The 21,930-nt window shown below is 33.9% G+C and overlaps 1 protein-coding gene across 1 annotated transcript; it reads left to right on the forward strand.

The window, feature by feature from the left end:
• Positions 1 to 265: 265 nt before the first annotated feature.
• On the forward strand, positions 266 to 21,867 carry gnpat (glyceronephosphate O-acyltransferase). The gene is made up of 16 exons (XM_051138036.1): positions 266 to 396; positions 1,218 to 1,409; positions 1,622 to 1,798; positions 4,130 to 4,259; positions 4,686 to 4,813; positions 6,642 to 6,717; positions 7,215 to 7,366; positions 8,901 to 9,031; positions 10,004 to 10,227; positions 12,605 to 12,856; positions 12,941 to 13,020; positions 13,139 to 13,279; positions 16,454 to 16,553; positions 16,785 to 16,878; positions 16,974 to 17,035; positions 20,087 to 21,867. Exons 1-16 carry the CDS (start codon positions 373 to 375, stop codon positions 20,128 to 20,130), a joined length of 2,007 nt encoding a protein of 668 aa, XP_050993993.1. The 5' UTR covers positions 266 to 372; the 3' UTR covers positions 20,131 to 21,867.
• Positions 21,868 to 21,930: the final 63 nt, after the last annotated feature.

Raw genomic sequence — 21,930 nt, forward strand, 5'->3', positions numbered from 1 at the left:
TTCACAAAATGATTGACAGGGATTAGGCGTTTCTGATTGGCTAAATTTAGGAACGCTCCCTTGATTCGTTTTTGTTGTCATTTACAGAGCTGTCACAGAGACAGATATTTAATGAGTACCATTAACCAAATAGCGCGGAACATCTAAAATTATAATATTAATGATAAATAAAATAATTATTTTGACCTGCCGTACCACCAAGCCCCGCCCATTCGGTATTAGCCGTTTCATACTCATTTGTCATTCCATCTGCATGTTGTATTTCTTTTGACAGGAATGAGTACTGGACTGAACGATCAACCTTGATCAAACTTTCTCACCCAGAACTCGTCTGATTTATTACACTCATGCTTTGATAAGTGCGGAATCGAAATGGCCTCTCGAGCACTGTATTCGGTAAGTGTTACAACATTTTTGCATGCTTTCTGTCAGAAGTAGCACATGCTTGCAACACTTGCAGAGTGAATCTTTCACAGAGCTTCCTCTAATAATCTAATAGGAAACATTAAGTACATTTCATATCCAGTGCACACGAGCGTTTCATCATGAACCAAAAAAAATATGATCTCTCAGACCAATTTTACATGTCATTTGTTTTCAAAATGATCTAGTGGCCATACACCACTAGAAAACACCACTAATGTACAGCTTTCTATGAACTTTGGCAGCAGTAATTAAATGTATGTCTCCTATTCATTTAATATTTTTTTTTCTGTACATTTTTTATATATAAATGGGCACACCCTACTCATTATTTTGTAGAATAGCACAGCTATTTTAAAAATACAAATTAATTAATAGAAAATATGTAGTGACCACAAATCAAAGTTGTCTTATTTAGCATTAGTTATAAAAATGAGCATTTAATAAACCAAAAATTAAACAATATATAATTTTATAGAATGTTTATAATATTACAGAAAGTTATTCATATGTACAATTTGTATTTGTTAATTTAAACAAACATATGAATTAATTTAAAGCAAAGCAAACTAAATTCTGTAAGTTGATCATAATTCTGTCATATATGAATGTATCTATAACATTTTATGCATGTGTGCCAATACGCCTCACTAGCAGTCCTTGTCATTTTGTTCTTCGATTTATTTTATGTAATTGTATTGCATTACAATTTTAAAAAAGCAAAAGTCCTTTCATTTCATATAAATGATCACATTTGGCATATTTTGAAAAACATGTTTTCTGTCTTTGTACAGCCTAGGCATCCGATGCTGAAGAAGCGGGATGATTTTGAAGACATTCTGGAGGAAAGACGACGTTCCAGTGATCTGAGATACGCACTGAGATGCTACACTCCCACACTTTACAAAGGACTAGTGCCCTGCAAAGCCAGTATGCTGAAAAACATTGTTCTGCAGTCTGACCACCTGCAGTATGTCATTAAACAGGTACAGCAGTCATACAGAGCACCAACATTCGCCTATGCTTTTATTTAGAAACCCTGCTTTTAGTGATGTATTTTGGTGAAATTGTACATTCAGATGGCATAGTATTGTCCATGCAGGTTACTGCCTGAGTAAATGATTTCTTGGTCTGTATCTAGCAATACACATGCGTTTTAATGGCTACTGAGCTTTGTGTATGTGTTTTGTGTGTGTAGGTTTCATTAGAATCAGGAGACAGCACCGAGTGTGTTGCGGAGGAAGCGTCTCTGATTCTGGATGAGATGGCTCACCGCCTGCAGCTCAGCACCGTTCGCTTCTTTGCCTTTACGCTCAGCAAAGCCTTCAAGAGACTCTTCCGCAGCGTGTGTGTCAATGAGGAGGGCATCCAGAGAGTGAGTGACTCTTTACTGTCCCCAAAATACATTCCTGCTAAAACACCTGGCATCTACACTGAGAGCTGACTAGGGTCGTCTAATGTTACTAAATGTGTGTCCTAATTTAATTCATCAGACTTATTGCTTGAAGTAGAATAAGATTACAGGGATTGAGGCGGCTCAGATTCCATGTGGCACTGTCAGTAGTATGTCTTTATTTTATTTATCATTATATATTCTACTTGTTAAAAATATTGAATAATTAAGTCTTTTTAAAATGTTTTTAAAAGGTGTTTTGGTCTTCAAGGCTGCATTTATTTTATTACAAATACAGTAAAACAGTAACATTATGAAATATTATTAACTGTTTTTAATTTGAATATATTTAAAGTAATGTCATGTATTCACATTACTCCAATATTCTTCTAAAATGCTGATTTGCTGCTCAGTTGCTGTTTGTTTGCTCAATTATTAATGCAACTATTGTGCTGCTTAATATTTTTGTGGAAACTATGATACATTTTCTAGAATCTTTGTTGAGTAGAAAGTCCAAAAGAACAGCCTTTATTTGATGTAGCAATATTTTATAACATTATAAAACTCATTACTGTTACTTCGATGAATTTAATATGTCCCTGGTGAATAAAACAACTTTTTTTTTTTTTAAATCTTACTTATGCCAAACTTTTTCCACAAAAATATTACGTTACCAGTCAGCGTTTTTTTAACAGTAAGATTTTTAATGTTTTTTTAAAGAAGTCTCTTCTGCTCGCCATGCCTGCGTTTGTTTGATCCGAAGTACAGCAAAAACAGTAATATTGTGAATTTTTTTTTTAAGATGTATTTTTTGGCCTTTTTGCCTTTATTATGATTTTATTGTGATCATAGCTGGCAGGAAGCGAAATGGGAGAGAGAGAAGGGGCGGGATCAGGAAAGGTCCGTGATTTGAACTCGGGACGCCCTTAGCACATTCGACAACTGCTTTCTATTTAAATATATATTTTAAAATGTAATTTATTCCTGTGATCAAAGCAAAATCTTCGGCATCATTACTCTTCAGTGTCTTCAGTGTTACGTGATTCTTCAGAAATCATTCTAATATGCTGATTTGCTATTCAAGAAACATTTATTTATTATTTATTTAACATATTATTTATAGCAATATATAAATAATTGCTGATTGATGATTGATATTGATCAAAAGTGATGATAAAGACATTTACAGTGTTACAAAATAATATTCTTTATTCTAACAAAAATATTCTAAAAATATTCTTACGGAAATTCTATTTCTGGTAAATGCTGTTCTTCTGACCTTTCTATTCATCAAAGAAACCTGAAAAAAAAACTACTCAGCTGTTTTGAACAGAATAATAATAATATTTTTTATTTATTATTATTATTATTATTATTATTATTATTTTAACAGCAAATCAGAAAATTACAGTGATTTCTGAATGATCATGTGACTGGAGTAATGATGCTAAAAATTCAGCTTTGAAATCACAAAATAAATTATATTTTAAAATATATTCGAATAGAAAACAGTTATTTTAAGTTAGTAAAAATAAAAAGTTGTACTGTTTTTGCTGTAATTTGGATCAAATAAATGCAGGCTTTTTTTTAATACTTATTTTTTAATTAAAAAATTTAAAATTCTTACTGTTCAAAAACTGTTGATGGGTAGTGTATATAAGCACCAAAATTGTTCTTAACATTGAGATTAATCAGAAATGTTTCTTGAGCAGCAAATCAGCATATTTTAATGATTTCTGAAGGATCATATGACATTGAAGACTGGAGTAATTCAGCTTTGCCATTACAGGAATAAATTACATTTTAAAAATATAATTGTAATAATTTTTCACAGTATTATTATTTTTTTTAATTATATTTTGATATATTTGATATTTTGATTTTTAACTTTTATTACCATAAAAATAGATTTCAAATATTTGACCAAGTGTATTTCCTGTATTTCTGCTGTAATCATCAAACTTTTTTTTTTTCAAATAACGGAAATAGGGAGTGTCAAAACATTAAATCAATTAACCACAATTCACTGAAATTTCATGATTTTAGATGCTACAAGAACTCTGTATTCTTCAGTGCAATGCAAACAAATAGTTATTGTGGGGGGGGAGAGTATTTGATTTCACATTAACATTATTATTTAATGGAGAATTTGGTTATTTTAATACATATATAATTATACTTTTAAGTCATCCTGAGGCCCCCTGGTTGCGAATCACTGTTTTAGATTGTCCTGCCATTTGGTTTAATAAAGATGGGCTGTAAATAGAATTTGATGTCATGATGGATTTCACTGATGATGTTTTCTCTTTTCAGCTCCAGCAGGCTGTACAGGAACACCCGGTGGTTCTCCTGCCCAGTCACCGCAGTTATATGGACTTCCTGATGATGTCATACTTACTCTACATGTACGACCTTCCCCTGCCTGTGATTGCAGCTGGAATGGGTGAGTGTGGACAGAAGTTATTTAAGGTCACACTGCTGCATTGTACCAGCCTGAAAACTATATTGAGCGTAGCTATTATATAACTCGAGTAGACACAGTTTCCAAAAGTATATAGTCCACACTCCTTTAATGCTTGAGTGGATTTTGTAACCTATTCAATAGCCTTTCTTTGGTTCTCTCGGAGTTGTTTGGTCTATCAGGGTGTTTATGAGGGTTGACCTTGTCTAGACTGTGTCTGAGTGGTTTGATGTAGAAAAGTGCCAACTGGAGCGTCTAAACAATTGATAATCTTTCTGTATTATATTCAGAATCTTAATGCAAACACTCTATGGTAGATTCTAAACTTCATATACATAAGTTTTGAATTTCATATTATATTCATTATATATACTGTGCTATTTACTAATGCCATGATGTTTTCTGCAGATTTTATGAGCATGAAGTTTATTGGTGAGATGCTGCGTATGTCAGGGGCTTTTTTCATCCGTCGGTCGTTTGGAGGTGATAAACTTTACTGGGCTGTGTTCTCTGAGTATGTGAAAACCATGCTGAGGGTAAGACGCTTCATCCAAACAACTAATCAAAAGATCAAATTGGGAAACTGTGTATATAAGATAAAATACAGGCTTCATATTGCAGTGGATTTACAGATTTCACACCACTTATAAGCATTGCTAAACATCTTTTGTAGTTTTGAAGTTGCATGGGCCCTTGTTTATGACCAGTGTTGGGGAAAGTTACGTTTAAAAGTAATGCATTACAATATTAAGTTACTCCCTAAAAAAGTAACTAATTGCGTTACTTTTTGTGGAGAGCAATGTGTTACGTTACTTTTGCGTTACTTTTTAAATCTAGTATGGGCTTGCTTCTTTGTTTTTAATATAAAAAAGCTAATTTTTTTAAAGTCTTTTTTTTAAAGTAATGTATTACAATATTAAGTTAATCCCTAAAAAGTAACTAATTACATTATTAGTTACTTCTTTATGGAGAGCGTTATGTTACGTCACTTCTTAAATCTATACTGGGCTAGCTTCTTTGTTTTTAATATAAAAAAAGCTACATTTTTTAATATTATTTTTTATGGAGAACAATGTGTTAAGTTACTTTTGCATTACTTTTTAAATCTATACTTGGGCTTGCGTCTTTGTTTTTAATATAATTTTTTTATAAGTATTTTTTTTAAAGTAATGCATTACAATATTAAGTTAATTTCTAAAAAAGTAACTAATTGCATTATTAGTTACGTTTTATAGAGAGCAATGTGTTATGTTACTTTTGCGTTACTTCTTAAATCTATACTGGGCTTGCTTCTTTGTTTTTAATATAAAAAAGCTACATTTTTTAATACAATTTTTTTAAGTAATGCATTACAATATTAAGTTGATCCATAAAAAAATAACTAATTGCATTATGAGTTACATTTTATGGAGAGCTATGTGTTACGTTACTTTTGCGTTACTTCTTATGTCCATACTGGGCTTGTGTCTTTGTTTTTAATATAAAAAAAAAAAGCTAAAAAAAAAGTATTTTTTTTAAATTAATGCACAACAATATTAAGTTAATTTTTAAAAAAAGTAACTAACTGCATTATTAGATACGTTTTATGAAGAGCAACGCCTTACGTTACTTTTGCATTACTTCTTAAATCTATACTATGCTTGTTTCTTTGTTTTTAATATAAAAAATATAAGTAATTTTTTTTAAAGTAATGCATTACATTATCAAGTTAATTTCTAAAAAAGTAAATAATTGCATTATTAGTTACATTTTATGGAGAGCAATGTGTTACGTTACTTTTGCGATACTTCTTAAATCTATACTGGGCTTGCTTCTTTGTTTTTAATATAAAAAAGCAACATTTTTTAATACTATTATTTATTTAAGTAATGCATTACATTATTAAGTTAATTTCTAAAAAAGTAACTAATTGCATTATTAGTTACGTTTTATGGAGAGCGATGTGTTACGTTACTTTTGCGTTACTTCTTAAATCTGTACTAGGCTTGTTTCTTTTTTTAATATAAAAAAAGCTAAAAAAAAAAGTAATTTTTTACTTTAATGCATTACAATATTAAGTTGCTCCCAAAAAAGTAAATAATTGTGTTACTTAATTACTTTTTATGGAGAACAATGCATTATGTTACTTTTGCGTTGCTTTTTAAATTTATACTTTATCTATCTATACTAAACTGTTTTTGTGCGAGTGAGATATGCTCACATTTAGTCTAGAACAACAGTAATCATCATGTATACACAGCGCACTCAACACCTCTGCACAAAATCAACTGCTAAATGACTGATTATTGTACATGCTTCCATTTTTGATGGTTAGAAATATACATTGCTGAAAAATGATTAAGCTGTTTTATGTTGTTTATTCAGAATGGATATGCCCCCATTGAGTTCTTCTTGGAAGGAACTAGAAGCAGGACGTGCAAATCTCTCACACCAAAGACGGGTATGTGTAGACTGACTATACGTTTGTAACACTTTTTATACAATTTCAGAAACAGACTGTCTGTGCTGCTCTGAATTTTTTGTGTTTAATTTTGATAAAAGCTCTTTGCTGACTTCTGCATGTATTGTGCAGCGTCAAGGCTTTTCCCCACTTTTCAGCCTTTTTTATTGCTGCACAAATAAATTCAAGGTGACAGGAAACATTTTTTTGGTCAGCATTGCTTGCACACAGGAAGTGAGATGCCAGCTAAATGAAATTTCACAGGATTTTCACAATTGAATCATAGTCCCAGAATGATATAGAGCCCCTGACTAATTTATGGCACCGAGGTTCAAAACGACAGCTTGAAACCTGGAAAGCCCGACGGTGGCAGCTCATCAATCAGCCCGAGCAAAAGCAAATTTAGATGAATGAGAGAAACAAAACGGTCCGCCTCTTTGAACACAGTTCGTTTTGTGTCAGCTTCATCTCCCACTCTCTTTCTTTCTCTCCCTCAGGGTTGTTGAATATTGTGATGGAGCCGTTTTTTAAAGGAGAGCTATTTGATGTGAACCTGGTTCCTGTCAGCATCAGCTATGAGAGAATTCTGGAAGAGACTCTGTACGCCCGTGAGCTGCTCGGCGTCCCGAAGCCCAAAGAATCAACCTCAGTACGCATGGCCTACTAATATGCATTCCATCACAATTTTAAGCAGATATATCACAACAAAATATACATATATACTAGGGCTGGGCGAAAAAAATGATCACAGTAATTCTTTTCATATCAGTCAATATCGATAATTATCACGATAAATGTCAAATCTTTATTTCTTTCAAGTTTAGAGTCAGATTTTTGCTCCAAAGTGAAAGCTGTAGAAACCAGACCATTAATTTTCCTTAACAAAATATCTAAATAAAAAAATTAATTTCTGCATGTTCTAATGAGTTATACTGTTTCAAATCAAGAAACAGGTTTGGGTTTTCTGATAATGATAATGATGATGATGATGATAATAATAATAATAATAATAATAAAAAAATAATAATATAATTCTTTTAAAAAAAACACATTTGATAGTAGCTTGAGGATGCAGAGGTCAGTTTTTGTTCATTATCAATCAGTAACATCTGTAAAAAATTGTAGCAACCTCAGTTTTATATGGTTAAATTTATTCTGACCCATTTTTTTTTTTAAATTAAGCATTGGTCTCCCATAGTAGCAAGCATACATTTTAAATCATGATAAACACAGTTAAAACCACACATAATGGTACCTCAATACCATAGTAAAAATATAACTACATGGTTTTATAGGTAGCCTGTTTGTATGAAAACTGGTAGTCTAAAAACATTCAGTATAAATGCACACATGCTATAGCTTAATCACAAATACATAGATACTATGATTATATACCATTACTCCTGTAATAAAATTCAATGTGAATTTCCCACATTGCTGCCACAATACCATACTGCAGTGAGTGTTACTACAGTAAATCCATGGTAAATGATGGCGATGTTGAGATTGAAAAGCCTTCTGACTGTTTTGTTGCACACAGCTTTAAACTAGTTTGAATCACAGAGTCATTTGTGTTCATCGCTGAATTCAAGTGTTTCACACTGAATCTCACAGTGCTGTTTAATGCTCGCATGGCGGAGCCGTTCATATATCGCGTCTTTTGCGTGCTCAAGTTCGTTCAAATGTGGCAGCCGCGGTCATAATCGAAGCGGCACAGTCATGGCGCACATGTGGTGCGACATGCTCAGTTTTTCAGGTGCATCTGCATTGAAAAAAAAAATAAATCCATCTTTTCCAGTGAGCTTGAGCAGCGCTGCAGTTTAAACTTTGTTCCGAGCAGATAAACGGACCATGTGTTGCGCTGTTTCGTTCCGCTTTTGGCACATAAAAATTATATCAAACATTTATCAAACTCTTTATATCGTTTTATCGAGGAAAATTATATCGCGATAATTATCGTTATCGAATTATCGCCCAGCCCTAATATATACACAACAAGATAGCAGGATAAACAGGCTTTTTTTCATTTCACGCATAAAACCTCACAAAACCTCACTTTTTCATATTTGTTAATTTATGCATAGATATTGTTTTTCACCAGACCACAGGACAGACTGACCAAAGAGAGTTAATTGTTCTATTTTTATTATTGTTCATTTTTCAACTCTGTTTCTTTCTCTCAGGGTCTGTTGAAGGCCCGGCGGGTCTTGAGCGAGGACTATGGCAGTATGCATGTATACTTTGGTCATCCTGTATCTGTTCGCAGTCTGGCAGAGGGAAAAATAAACCGTGCTCAGTACAACCTGCTGCCCCGGTATGACAGATGCAATCAGCCACACTCAGAAAGTTTTGCTCTAAAGGCCTACATTATTCACACGAAGCGTGACTTTTTGCTGCAACAAGCTTTTGAAATCTAAACAATGCATTCCTTTGGATCCCCTCACCTAGCAGCATACTAGGAACACACTTACACCAAGTTTTCTCATCTTTGTAATGTTTATTTATTAATTGATAGTGTTACAAAAGATTTCTGTTTTAAATAAATGTTTTTCCTTTAAACTTTCTAATAATCGAAGGACCCTAAAAACAACATATAATGATTATTAGGCAGCACAACAGTTTTTAATATTTATAATAATAAGAAATGTTTCTTGAACAGCAAACCAGCATATTATAATGATTTCTGAAGGATTGTGTGACACTAAAGACTAGTGTAATGATGCTGAAAATTCAGTTTTGCATCACAGGAATAAATCTAAATTTTTGTTTTACTGTATTTTTAATAATAAATTCAGCCTTGGTGAGCATAACCTTTCAAAAATATTTGAAATAACTTTTAGGAGGTATTGTGTTTATAGTTATATTAGGGATGTCAGTGTAACATGTTAACTTAATTAATTAATTATGAAAAAATAACAGTTTTAAAGCAGTTAACGCGCTGGTTCCGCCCCCAGACCTGTATGTCATCTTATACAGTAATTCATAGAGTTGACTGTTGACAATTCTATGCAGTTATGGCCTAAAATTCAAGATACTGGGGCAAAAAAAAATTGGATTGAACAAATCAAAGACATTTATCGAATAAATTTTATCAACTGACAGCCCTAATTTATATATTTACATTCATGGTTATGCTAATCTATAGTAGATTAATATTTATTGGTGATTTTTTTTACTTTTATTTTCTGCTGTCAGATACTGTATGTTTAATTGAAGCAGACTGCAGTCTGTACAAACTTTACTGTAAACTGTACAACTGTACTGACTTCATTGTTATTTTTATCAGGTACATTCCTCAGAAACCCAGAATAGACACTCATGAGTTTCTGAATGACGTTGCGTTCCGTCTGGTGCGCATCCAGGAGGAGAACATGGTTCTGAAGCCCTGGGTTCTCATTGCCACACTGCTGCTACAGAACCCTGATGGCCTTGACCTCTCCTCTCTCACAGAGCAGACAGACTGGCTTAGACACCTGGCATTGGCATTTGGAGCATTCTTAGACTGGCCAGGTAAGAGATCACACAGTCTCAACCTCAAACTGACCACTCAAATCAGCAGTACAATCTGTAAAAATGTCTGCACGTCAGGCTGCACAGGTTTAAATCAGTCTACCAGGAAACAAAGCCTGGTTTGTGAAGCACAGGCTGCTGCAACTAGTGTTTGTTAGGAAAAGCTAATTACAAGGTTTCACACGTTTGTGAAATTCATGGCAAATGTGACCCTGGACCACAAAACCAGTCATAATGGTCAATTGAGATTAATAAATAAGCTTTCCATTGATGTATGGTTTGTTAGGATAAGACAATATTTGGCCGAGATGCAATAATTTGAATATCTGGAATCTGAGGGTGCACAAAAATCTAAATATTGAGAAAATCAAATTTACAAAATATATTAATGGAACATGATCTTTACTTAATATCCTAATGATTTTTGGCATAAAAGAAAAGTCAATAATTTTGACTCATACAATGTATTTTTAGCATTTGCTACAAATAAACCTGTGCTACTTATGACTGGTTTTGTGGTCCTGTGTCACATATTTGAAAAAGAATTTTATGTGACACATAGCCTGTTCTCATATAAATCTTTTTGGAAATTTTGCCTTCTCTCATGTTAATCATGATGTCTCACTGCAATACTAACCTCAGAAGGCTCGTGAGATAAATTCAGCAGTTCATACATTTCTTGTGCATACATACATACATATACAGTTGAAGTCAAAAGTTCACATACACCTTGCAAAATCTTTTTACCCATTTTACCAATTTTACATTATAAAGACATTATTTAACCAAAATAAAAGGGGTTAATATAAAATTATTTTTTTTAGTACTGACCTGAATACGATATTTCACATTAAAAAGATGTTTACATACAGTCCACAAGAGAAAATAATAGTTGAATTTATAAAAATGACCTTGTTCAAAAGTTTACATACACTTGATTCTTAATACTGTGCTGTTACCTAATGATCCACAGCTGTGTTTTTTTTTTTGTTTAGTGATAGTTGTTCATGAGTCCCTTGTTTGTCCTGAACAGTTAAACTGTCTGCTGTTCTTCAGAAAATCCTTAGGGTCCCAAAATTCTTTGGTCTTTCAGCATTTTTGTGTATTTGAACCCTTTCCAACAATGACTGTATGGTTTTGAGATCCATCTTTTCACACTGAGGACAACTGAGGGACTCATATGCAACTATTACAGAAGGTTCAAACACTCACTGATGCTCCAGAAGGAAATATGATGCATTAAGAGCCAGGGTGTAAACTTTTAAACAGCATGATTTTTTTTGATGATATTTTTCTTATTTTGCCTAAATATCATATTTTTTCATTTAGTACTGCCCTTCAGAAGCTATAAAAGATACTTACATGTTTCCCAGAACACAAAATAAGTTTAACTTTAAAATTGAAAAAGTTTTCACTCCCCGGCTCTTACTTTTTTTTTGGTAACTAACATTAGTTTATCCAGTTAGCTGTCATGCACTATATGCTTTAAAATTTAGGAATACAGTAAAAACAGTAATGTTGTGAATTATTATTGCAATTTAAAATAACTGATTTTTGTTTGAATATATTTTAAAATGTAATTTATTCCTGTGGTGACAGAGCTAAATTTTCAGCATCATTACTCCAGCATTCAGTGTCACATGATCCTTCAGAAATCATTCTAAATATGCTGATTTGATGCATAAGAAACATTTTTTTTTATGATTATCGATGCTGAAAACAGTTGTGCTGCTTAATATTGTGAAAACCCTGCTACATTTAATATTTGATTATTAAAGTTCAAAAGAACAGCATTTATTGAAATATAAATGTATGCTATTTTGTAAGCTGTTATTACATGCTGAATATGTCATTTCTAAAAATTTAAATCTTACTGACCCCCAACTTTAAAACATCAGTGTACCTTTATACTATTATCAATCTTAATTCATGCTAATTTCTTCATACACTAATACATTTATAGCGTTAGAAGCTATATAAATGAACATTAGTTATTGTATCATAATTAAACATGAATTAACAGTTGACAACAGTATAAAATCAGAAGTGTTAATCAGAAGTCCTATATAAAATTCATACCAAATTAAATAACATACAGGTAAAGTATTTGTATGTGTCAGTAAAGATCTCTAAATTTGAAAGCTTAGCAGCAAGAGACGTGTGAAATTGTATCCTATTATCACATATCTTGTTCCTCAAATTTTCTCAGCATGGCAAAAATGATCATGCATATCTCCAGGATATGCAGAATCTGCTTAGATAAAGGAAAGACGCTCAATGAATAATTCATTGCAGAGAAATCCAATAGCTCAATCTAAGCTTACTTGACCTTAATTTGAACAATCCCCAATAATATGATCTCTCTCTTTCTCTGTAGATCATGAGGCCTGCAGTGAAGTCATCAGCTGTAGTTTAGCTCTGCACAGACACCTGTTGAGTGTTTCTGCAGGCCACGTTCAGCTTAGCGTCACGGATGCACCGCAGGTCGAGGCGACACCAGAAGAAGCCGTGTTTCACCGAGCGGTCATTGTGCTCTCTTGCGCCTCCTATAGGAACCAGATCCTACACGTGTTTCTGAGACCTGCTCTGTTAGCGGTGGCCATGCAAAGCGCAAGCTCCAATAGAAAAGGTGTGAAAGAAATATGTTTTATAAATGTTATGTTTAACTCTGGATTAGTATGTTTTACCAATCACAAAGTCACTTGTTTTCTAGATGACATCTACAATTGTTTCAACTTTCTGAGGAACATGTTCTCCAATGAATTCATTCTTTGCCCTGGGGACTCGGTTCAGGTTAGACCACATTCAAAATGTGTTGCTAAAAATCATTTGAAAACCAGAAGAATCTCACCTCTAGTCTGTAATCAAATGTCTTTTCATGACACGTTGTTGTGTGTGTGTGTTTTTGTAGGACTTTGAAGAAGCATGTTATTTGCTCATGAAGCGTGGAGTGTTGCAGGTATTGGAGCATGAAATTGTGATGTCAGCAAGCGGTCAAAGCACCCTCACTTTCCTGTGTTCGGTTCTGGACCCCTTCCTGCAGGGATACCAGGTGACACCTTATACACAGTGTGCAAATGTTCACTGCCACTCAAAAGTTTGGGGTCATTATTATTATTATTAGGGGTTCAAGCACATAGTGCTGAAACCCTATTGTAATTGTTAGAGTGGCAAAGGATCAATCTGCATGTAAAACTGATTGGGCAGACCAAACTGTAAGAGACTTGAAACTTTGAGGGATGGTAGCACTCACACCGTCTACAACGTGACCAAGGCTCAGCCCAATTGGCCTGACGGGGGCACTGCAGAGATCTAAAATAAGATATTGCTCATAACTCTTTAAAGGAGTCATCTGAGCTTTTCTCACCCCGCCCCTCTCTTCTCTCTGTGGAGAGACGCGCCTGTTTACTTTAGCCACATTTAGCCGTGTTTAGCCGCTGAACTTGCTAACTAGAACATTATTAGGAAAGGCAATCGCAAAGATTCATAAAAAAACCTTATACTTACTTCTGCTGTAAGTGAAGATGGATCATGAATGATTTGCGCGAACATAGACGGATATATGTAGATCGGGAGGCCTATTCCCTTCACAAACAAACGTAATCTACTGCATCTTCAGCGGCTCAGATGTCGGGAGTAAATGACGACCACTATGTTCATTATTACATCCAGCAACACAAAGGCTCAATCGCTCAATCTGAGATATTCTTGTCTAACTTACATCCCTGCTTCGACATCGAAACAAAGAGGACTCTGACAGCTGATCTGAGGTAAGACGCTCATGTCAATCAACTATCGTGTGACGCCACAATGACAGGCATCTGAGAATGGCTCGATTTGAAAAAGGGAATATCATTTTTACAGATTAATTAAAAACCACTGCATGGATTTTTATCATTATAGGGTAGATTTGTACATACACTGCCAACACACATTAATGTTCAAACAACATGTAAAAGTGAACTTAGAATCGGATGACCCCTTTAACTGTTCATCGCAGACTAAAGTGTCTTATGTCAATGAAATTCTTGACTCACGCCAGAGAAACGCATGCCTTGGATTCGTCCGTCACCCTGGCAAATTTTTTGGGTATTAAGTATGTTTCGAAAAACCTATTTTTGCAAACTAGTTCTAGGTTTTTCGCCCAAGCTGAACCAAACCAGTGCAGCAAGATTCTCTGGAGAGTGAATGTAAAAAAAGTGAATGTAAAAAAGTTGAACCTTCGAATCCCTGTCGCAAAAGGGCGCCAAAGCATTCTAATGGGGCAGCGTATCAACGTATTCACAACAATTTTGCCTCTAGAACCACTGCTGTCAATCAAACCGGATTCATCCATCACAGAATTTTCGGGTATTTTGCATTTTTCGAAAACCTACTTTAATGAAATTATCCTATGTTTTTCACCCAATCAGAACCAAGCCAGTGCAGAAAGATTCTCTGGAGAGTGAAAATTAATAATTATCAAACAAAAGTTGAACTTTCGACCCCGCAAAGAGTCACCAAAATGTTTGAAAGGGGCAGGGCTGCCTTTACTAAAAAGGGTATAACTTTTGAACGGAATGAGATATCTTTACCAAACTCACAACACGTATGTAAGCTGAATCTGAGGTCACATTAAAAAAGTTGTGGAGCTTGGCCGCTTGGTGGCACTATAAGAGAGAAAAAACATAAAAACAGCCATAACTATGCAACCGTTTGTCCTATAAACTTGAAAACCGGTACCCACGGTCTTGGTCCAAACTGCCAAAAGCATTTATAAAGACATTTGCATATCTCAAATAAACATGGCCACCATTGGCCGATGAACTGTAAGCACTTATTAGATAAGGTTAACAGAGGTCGATTGGGACGAAACTTGGTGGGACTTTTTGACGTATGGCCCTAAAGGTCTGTGAGAAATTTAAAAGAAATCGGCCACTTGGTAAATGATTGTATATTGCACGGTTTTTTACACATACACACAATATTCATATAGTATAATAGACCACATCATTCCAAACCTCTTTGCCTCTAGAACTTTGCCACTGCTGTCAATCAAACCATTAGTTAAATGCTTGAAGATGTGAAAAACCTACTTTTGGGTTTTTCACTCAATCTTAAAAAAGCACTGCAGTACAATTCTCAGAGTACAGACTCTCTAGGTCAATAATAATCCAAAAAATGTTGAAATGTACCCTTTGGGAAGCTGTAATGGGGTCGTTTAGAAAAGGGGCCTGTCCAAATATACCAAAAAGCCTATAAAGCCTAAATAAAAACACAAAACTTCACAAAACCTGGTGAGCACATGTGACAGGGGATTCTAAACAAGCATGCAAAGTTCTAGGGAGATCAGACCACAGCTGGCGCTATAACAAAACTAAAAAAAAACAAACAAAAAAAAAACATCATATTTCTATGCCAAATTACCTGGATTGCTAAAAATGCTTTTTGAAATCATTGATTTAGTTACAGGCTTGCTAAATATTATTTAATGTCTTTTTTCATATGTGCGTAAATGCCTTAAAGTGCTTGAACCCTGGTAATTTTTTTTTTTTTTTAAGTTCTTGTCCTTGTCATCATATTGACTACATTTGTACTCTGTCTTGTCATAACCTCAGACTAAAAAAACTCAATTGTGCATTGTCTGATTTATTTGTTAAAATCTTCACTGTGATTGGATGCAAAAACATCCTGCTTCAAATGCAATCAATAACTTGTTTGTAATTTGATCTCTTTTTATTACTGTTGTGCGTGGTCAGAAATTAACAGGGGATTACAAAATTTAAGATATTGTTGCGTAAAAATACTTGTATCTTGATTTTTTAAATTTTTTTTTTAACATCATAACATTTGATATAATTAAGCAATATCAGGCAAGAGAGCTATTTTCAAAAGTATAAGCATGTTTGCAAATGTGATATTGATTTTATGCAAATGATCAGTAAACAAGAAATTCAGTTCAGTGCCTTACAGTTTAGATATGTAAAGTTAAACGCAGTTTAAGAGTTTTTGCTCTATTTCCCCAACGAAAATAGTTTCAAACAGCTTTTGACTTGGTCTCTGTTTAAGTGGTCTGACTAGAAAATTAGTTGTTGGTTTCAGTTTCAACAGAAATGGCTTACTGCATCTTTAACTAGGTCTTGTATAAACCTTTTTAATTCTTAATTGGTTTTCACATAGGACACATTCTTAGGTGTAATAGGTGCTAATAAAAGTCATGTTAAGTGTAGTGTGCATCTTCGTGCAGGTGGTGTGCCGCTACCTGTGTGAGGAGACTAATGAGAACCTGACAGAGAAGGAGTTTATTCTTGCTGTGAGGAATTTCGCACTGAAACTCATCTTAGCAGGTAACACAGGATGACAGTGGTTTGTGTGGAAGTTCAAACTGTTTACACACCAGCTCCTGTTTACACCTGGTATTGACATCTGTCTCAACTGATCTGATTATGCACGTCCTGGACTGTGTCCGCTTGCGATTAGATCTGCTAGAGGCGTTTCAAACTACAAAAAGCACATTTTACTTTGGTTTGAAATTTCAATCTTCTGTTGTCTCTGTGTGTTTGTGATCATGTCATCAGGCCGTCTGAAGTGTTATGAAGCTTTATCTTCAGACCTGCAGAAGAACGCTCTGGCAGCCCTTCTGAGGCTCAAAGCTGTGAGGAAAGTCAAAGTGTAAGTCCATCTACAAATAGTCTGTATTTCATTAGACATGTTATGGGCTTTTGAAGTGTTATGGTTGTTTAACTGACGTGAACTCTCTCTAACAGAGGAGATCAGGTGACGCTGAAGGTAAACAAGATTGCAGTGAACTCATTGGAGGATACGCTGGGTAAGAGTAATGTCATATCTTATCTTATCAAAATAGCTGGTGTTCAAGTATGGCAATGTTTGAAATAGCAATATAACATGCTAGTCCAGGGGTCACCAAACTTGGTCCTGGAGGGCCGGTGTCCTGCAGAGTTCAACTCCAACTTACCTCAACACACCTGCCTGGAAGTTTCAAGTATACCTAGTAAGAACTTGATTAGCTGCTTCAGGTGTGTTTAATGTGGGTTGGAGCTAAACTCTGCAAGACACCTGCCCTCCAGGACCGAGTCTGGTGATACGTGCTTGTCTAATTATTTCTGCAGTATATAATATGTTTATTGTCCATCCTAAGTTTATTTGACAGTTAGCATGGGATACTTGGATCATGTACAGTACTTTGGCAATAAGAAGTATACAACAGACTACACTGTGTACAAAACTGTATCCCAAAATGCAGTGTGGTCAGCAACTAGTGAGATAAATTAATGGAAAGTCAAATGATTTTTCTCTTTCTTCCCAAATTATTTATTTATTTTACATTTTTATTTTATTGGTCTGTAAAGTATTAAAAATGAAAAACAGTTATATAGCATTTCAAGCTGTTTCTGTGCACAGATGAGGCATAGTAATGTTTGAAATATTTATCATGGAGTACCTTTTGTGTCACCAATGTTGTTATTGTCAAGTAAAACAAATAAAAATATTTTTTGTCAACTGAAATGAAATGAAATATAAATATTGGATAAAAAACTTAAAAATGAGAACTGTTGCCTAACTGAAAAGGTTTAAGTTAAAGTATTGAAATTACTAAAACTGAAACTTAAAAATAAAAAAAATTACTAAGGCTAAATAGAAGTAGAAAAAAAAATACAAAAGCAGATAAAAATACAAAAAATTACTAAACAAATTAAAATTAAAGCTGAAAAAATACAAATAGTAATACTGTAATAGTTTATAAATGATACTAAGACATTTTAATTACTGAATTTTTTTGCAAAGGCATAATTTTGCTGGAGCAAGGAGCATTATAGAGCATTAGATTGGTAGAAGTAAAACGTATGTAACTAAAATGACATGCAAAAGACTCCCAATTTATACTTATGAATGTGAATTTATATTAAAATTCTAATGTACTGGTGTTTTCATAACTGCAGTAGCCTGTAGTTTGGATTACTTCTAATATGTGTTCAGAAATAAATGATGATTTAATAAATGATTTAAAACAGTCAGCAAGAAACATAAAATTTATATATATATATATATATGAAGAGTTTGGTTCCAAAACGCTATAAATCCATTTAGGTTAATTTGAGTAAAAATGTGTTTTCTTTACCAAGAAAGTGTCAAGAAAAAACACTATTTTCTGTTTCAAACTTTCACATAGCATCTTTAGGTTATAATAACATTAAAATTTCAAATTCAGATTTTGATTTTCAAAGATTTGTTATAAACACTGATTATTTTTTCCCAAAATGCAAAAAATCCATTAGGGGTCTATGCTTACTTTTCTTTTCAGGAGCACCTTCTAATCAATAATCAAAAAATCTGATCAAAAATTAGCCTTCCTATTATGAGGTGATTTTTGACTCCTTAAAGTGAATTAAAGTGAAATTTTGTTTTTACCTTTGTAATGGCATTTTTTTAAAAAAACTTTATTAAAAGTATTGTCTTTTATGTCCATTTTTAAAATATATATATAAGCTTATATTTATACAATTTCTAATTAAAACAACAATAAGAATAAGTTCACAATCAAATGAAATCAGTATTAATATAACTCATTTGTAAAGAGGTGGCACAGAAGAACAAAAGTGGCTTTTAGGTGTGTTTTCATATGTTTAATGAGGCTCAGAGATGGCATAAGTGCAATCAAATTCATAAACTCTTGTTGAGATTAATGTTTTAAATATAACATTTTGAGCATAGAACTATTAAATGATTTTAATAACTAAAAAAAGATAAAAATGAAAGTAATACTGCCAGTAGGTGGCGGCAAGTCACTGATTTAATTTCAGAATCATATCATTCATTTGATTCGTTCGAACGGCTGATTCATTCAGGAATGAAGCAAGTGACTCTTTTTATAAATGGGTAATTGATTTATTGACTCACTAGAAAACACACGTTCATTCGTAAACAAAACACCGCTGTGTTTGAATGAAGATGCGCAGCGGCTCAGTTGTGACTTGTTTCAAACTATTTTTGATGAAGAAATAGAGCAAAATCAGGCAATAGTGTTTTAGTCAGACAATGTAAGTCACTTAATATTAACATCTTGTTTATTTAACTGTTGTATTAAATCAATATCTCATTTACAAACTTCCTTCAATCATTAAAAGCTGTCACTCATCTTAGTTCATCGTGGTCTCACAAAATTATAATCAACGAAACTGTCTACACTACACAGTGAATCTTATTTACACTCTCTCTACACTTTGTTTATGAAAGTATTCGTCAGATATGTCTGTGATACATTACTCAACATTAAAAAGTAGGATGCTGGGTGTATTCAAAGCACCGTCTTTACTGTTTACAGTGCATGAAATGCTGCGCTGTGATTGGCTGAGAGGATGTATCGCATTTTGCAGAGAAGGGAGACGTTTGTCACGGTTTTAAAAAAAAAGGGAGAAGACATGGCAGAATAACACGGCGGATATCGCATTTTGCGTAAAATTAAAAACTGCCTTTTCAATACCGACCAAATACAATACTGATTTTGGCAGGAACTCAATTTTGTAAAAAATGGCATTTATCGTGTTTTGGAACCAAACTCTTCATATATATATATATATATATATAAACATATATAAACAAACATTGAACTATAGTTATTCTGCAGATTTTTTGGCCTAGGTTTTATTGCTTTCTTTTAAAACTCACTAATTAAGAAGTGCTTCACTACTTTAATAAGAAGTAAAGTTTTAAAAGTTTCCTCTCGCATAATTCGTTTGTTTGCCTCATTTTCCACTATGACCCAGTTTATGTCTCGCTGTGGCGTACTGCCATGACCTCCTGCGTCTCCGTTCTATTTTACAGCTACGCTTGTTTACTTTTCTTTTCCTCTGTCACACAGGAGGTAACATTCCTACCCAGAAGCCCATCCTCGCTCGACTGTAGTCATATACGCACACGTGGAGTCTCTGGAGGGCCAAACCAAACTAAACTGCCTTCATTAACATAATGCCAAATTTTGCAAGGTGGCATGGCTTCGCAGACTACAAAGGTTACCTGTCATCGAGCTTTAAAGGGACGTCACGGGTTTGCCATCTGGGACGCCCACGCTAAGCTAAAAGCACTCTTTTTATCTCTTTCCCTCTTCGACAAACTTGACAGCAGGTTGCCGTGTCTGCGATCGGCCTTCGATCTTCTCCGTGTCTTTATCAGACGAGTTTAAAAACTGCTCTGATGTTGCCAAGTATATGAAGACAGTGACACTTTTGATTTTTTTGCGTTTGAACATCCTGTTACAACTGTTTGCGTGTGTTTTATCTATGTCTGCACTAAAGAGCCTTTGCTTTGATTCGAAACACTGTTACTGTTTGTTCTCACTGGATTTGTGTTGGGACTGTTATCTTTTCTTCGTGGCTTGTCTGGTATATTCTTTTGCTCTCTAGATATGGCCGTCTGTTGTGTTTGCCACGGATCAAGGTTTTTAGGGATCGTGTTACAAAAATAGGTCACTTGAAAATGTGTTAACTCCTTCAGAGCTAAAGAAAAAAATATCTTTTTGTAAGTATCTGGTCTCATAAAGGAAATGTGTAGTTAAAGGAACAGTTCACTCAAAAATAAAAATTTGCTTTTACTCACCCTTATCCCATCGAAGATGTAGATGAGTTTGTTTCTTCATCAGATTTGGAGAAATGCAGCATTATATCACTTGCTCACCAATGGATTCTTTACAGTGAATGGGTGCCGTCAGAATGAGAGTCCAAACAGCTAATAAAAAAATCACAAGTAATTCACAACACTCTAGTCTGTCAATTAACAAATAAACAAATCTATCATTAAGATGTTTTTAGCTTCAAACCATTGCATCCATATTATTGTTTTCTCTAGTGGACGCCTACTATAGGTAAAACGCCCTAATGATGGATTTGTTTCTTATAAACGCACAGCTTTTCACTTCACAAGACATTAATTGATGGACTGGAGTGGAGTGGATTACTTGTGAATTATTGTGATGTTTTTATCAGCTGTTTGGACTCTCACTCTGACGGCACCCATTCACTGCAGAGGATCTGTTAGTGAGCAAGTGATGTAATGCTACATTTCTTCACATCTGTTGAAGAAACAAACTCATTTACATCTGAAGGTGTGTACAATTATAGCTAATTTTTATTTTTCAGTCAGCTTCCCATTGATTAACAAAAATATGAGCCAAATATGGAGATATTTTATTTGCCAAAAAAGTGTTTACATGCCTCTGGTGAACTGCAGCTGTTCTGCTACAAAATAATACATAATGAAGCATACTGTGTTGTTTGGATATTTCACCCTGTCTTTCAATAATTAATATAGTGAAATATTTTTATTATTAGAAATGATCAGACGATACAGAGGCATGTCGCACGAAGCTGCTGAATCTCTGTTCGCTTTGTTTAACGTCCATGTAATGTTTTATTTCCAAAGCATTATATCCATTTTTCAGACTTAATCAGTTAAGGATTAAGTCATGCTGATCCAGATATTAATATTAGACAAAATTAAGCTTTTAAAGTTTTGAAATTAATGCCGTGTCAGTTTTGGTTTCCTGTGTTTTTTGATTTTTCACACTGCAGCCTAAAACTGAACTTCAAAGGTTAGATACATTTATATCCTGCACTTTTTCTAGAAAAAAAAAAAAAAAAACTAAAATGTGCCACAATGCGTAGATTTGAATGGGAATTCAGGTATATTTTTATCCCATATTTTGAACTG

The sequence above is a fragment of the Labeo rohita genome, chromosome 20 (genome assembly GCF_022985175.1).
Source record: "Labeo rohita strain BAU-BD-2019 chromosome 20, IGBB_LRoh.1.0, whole genome shotgun sequence".
NCBI classification, from domain to species: Eukaryota; Metazoa; Chordata; class Actinopteri; order Cypriniformes; family Cyprinidae; genus Labeo; species Labeo rohita.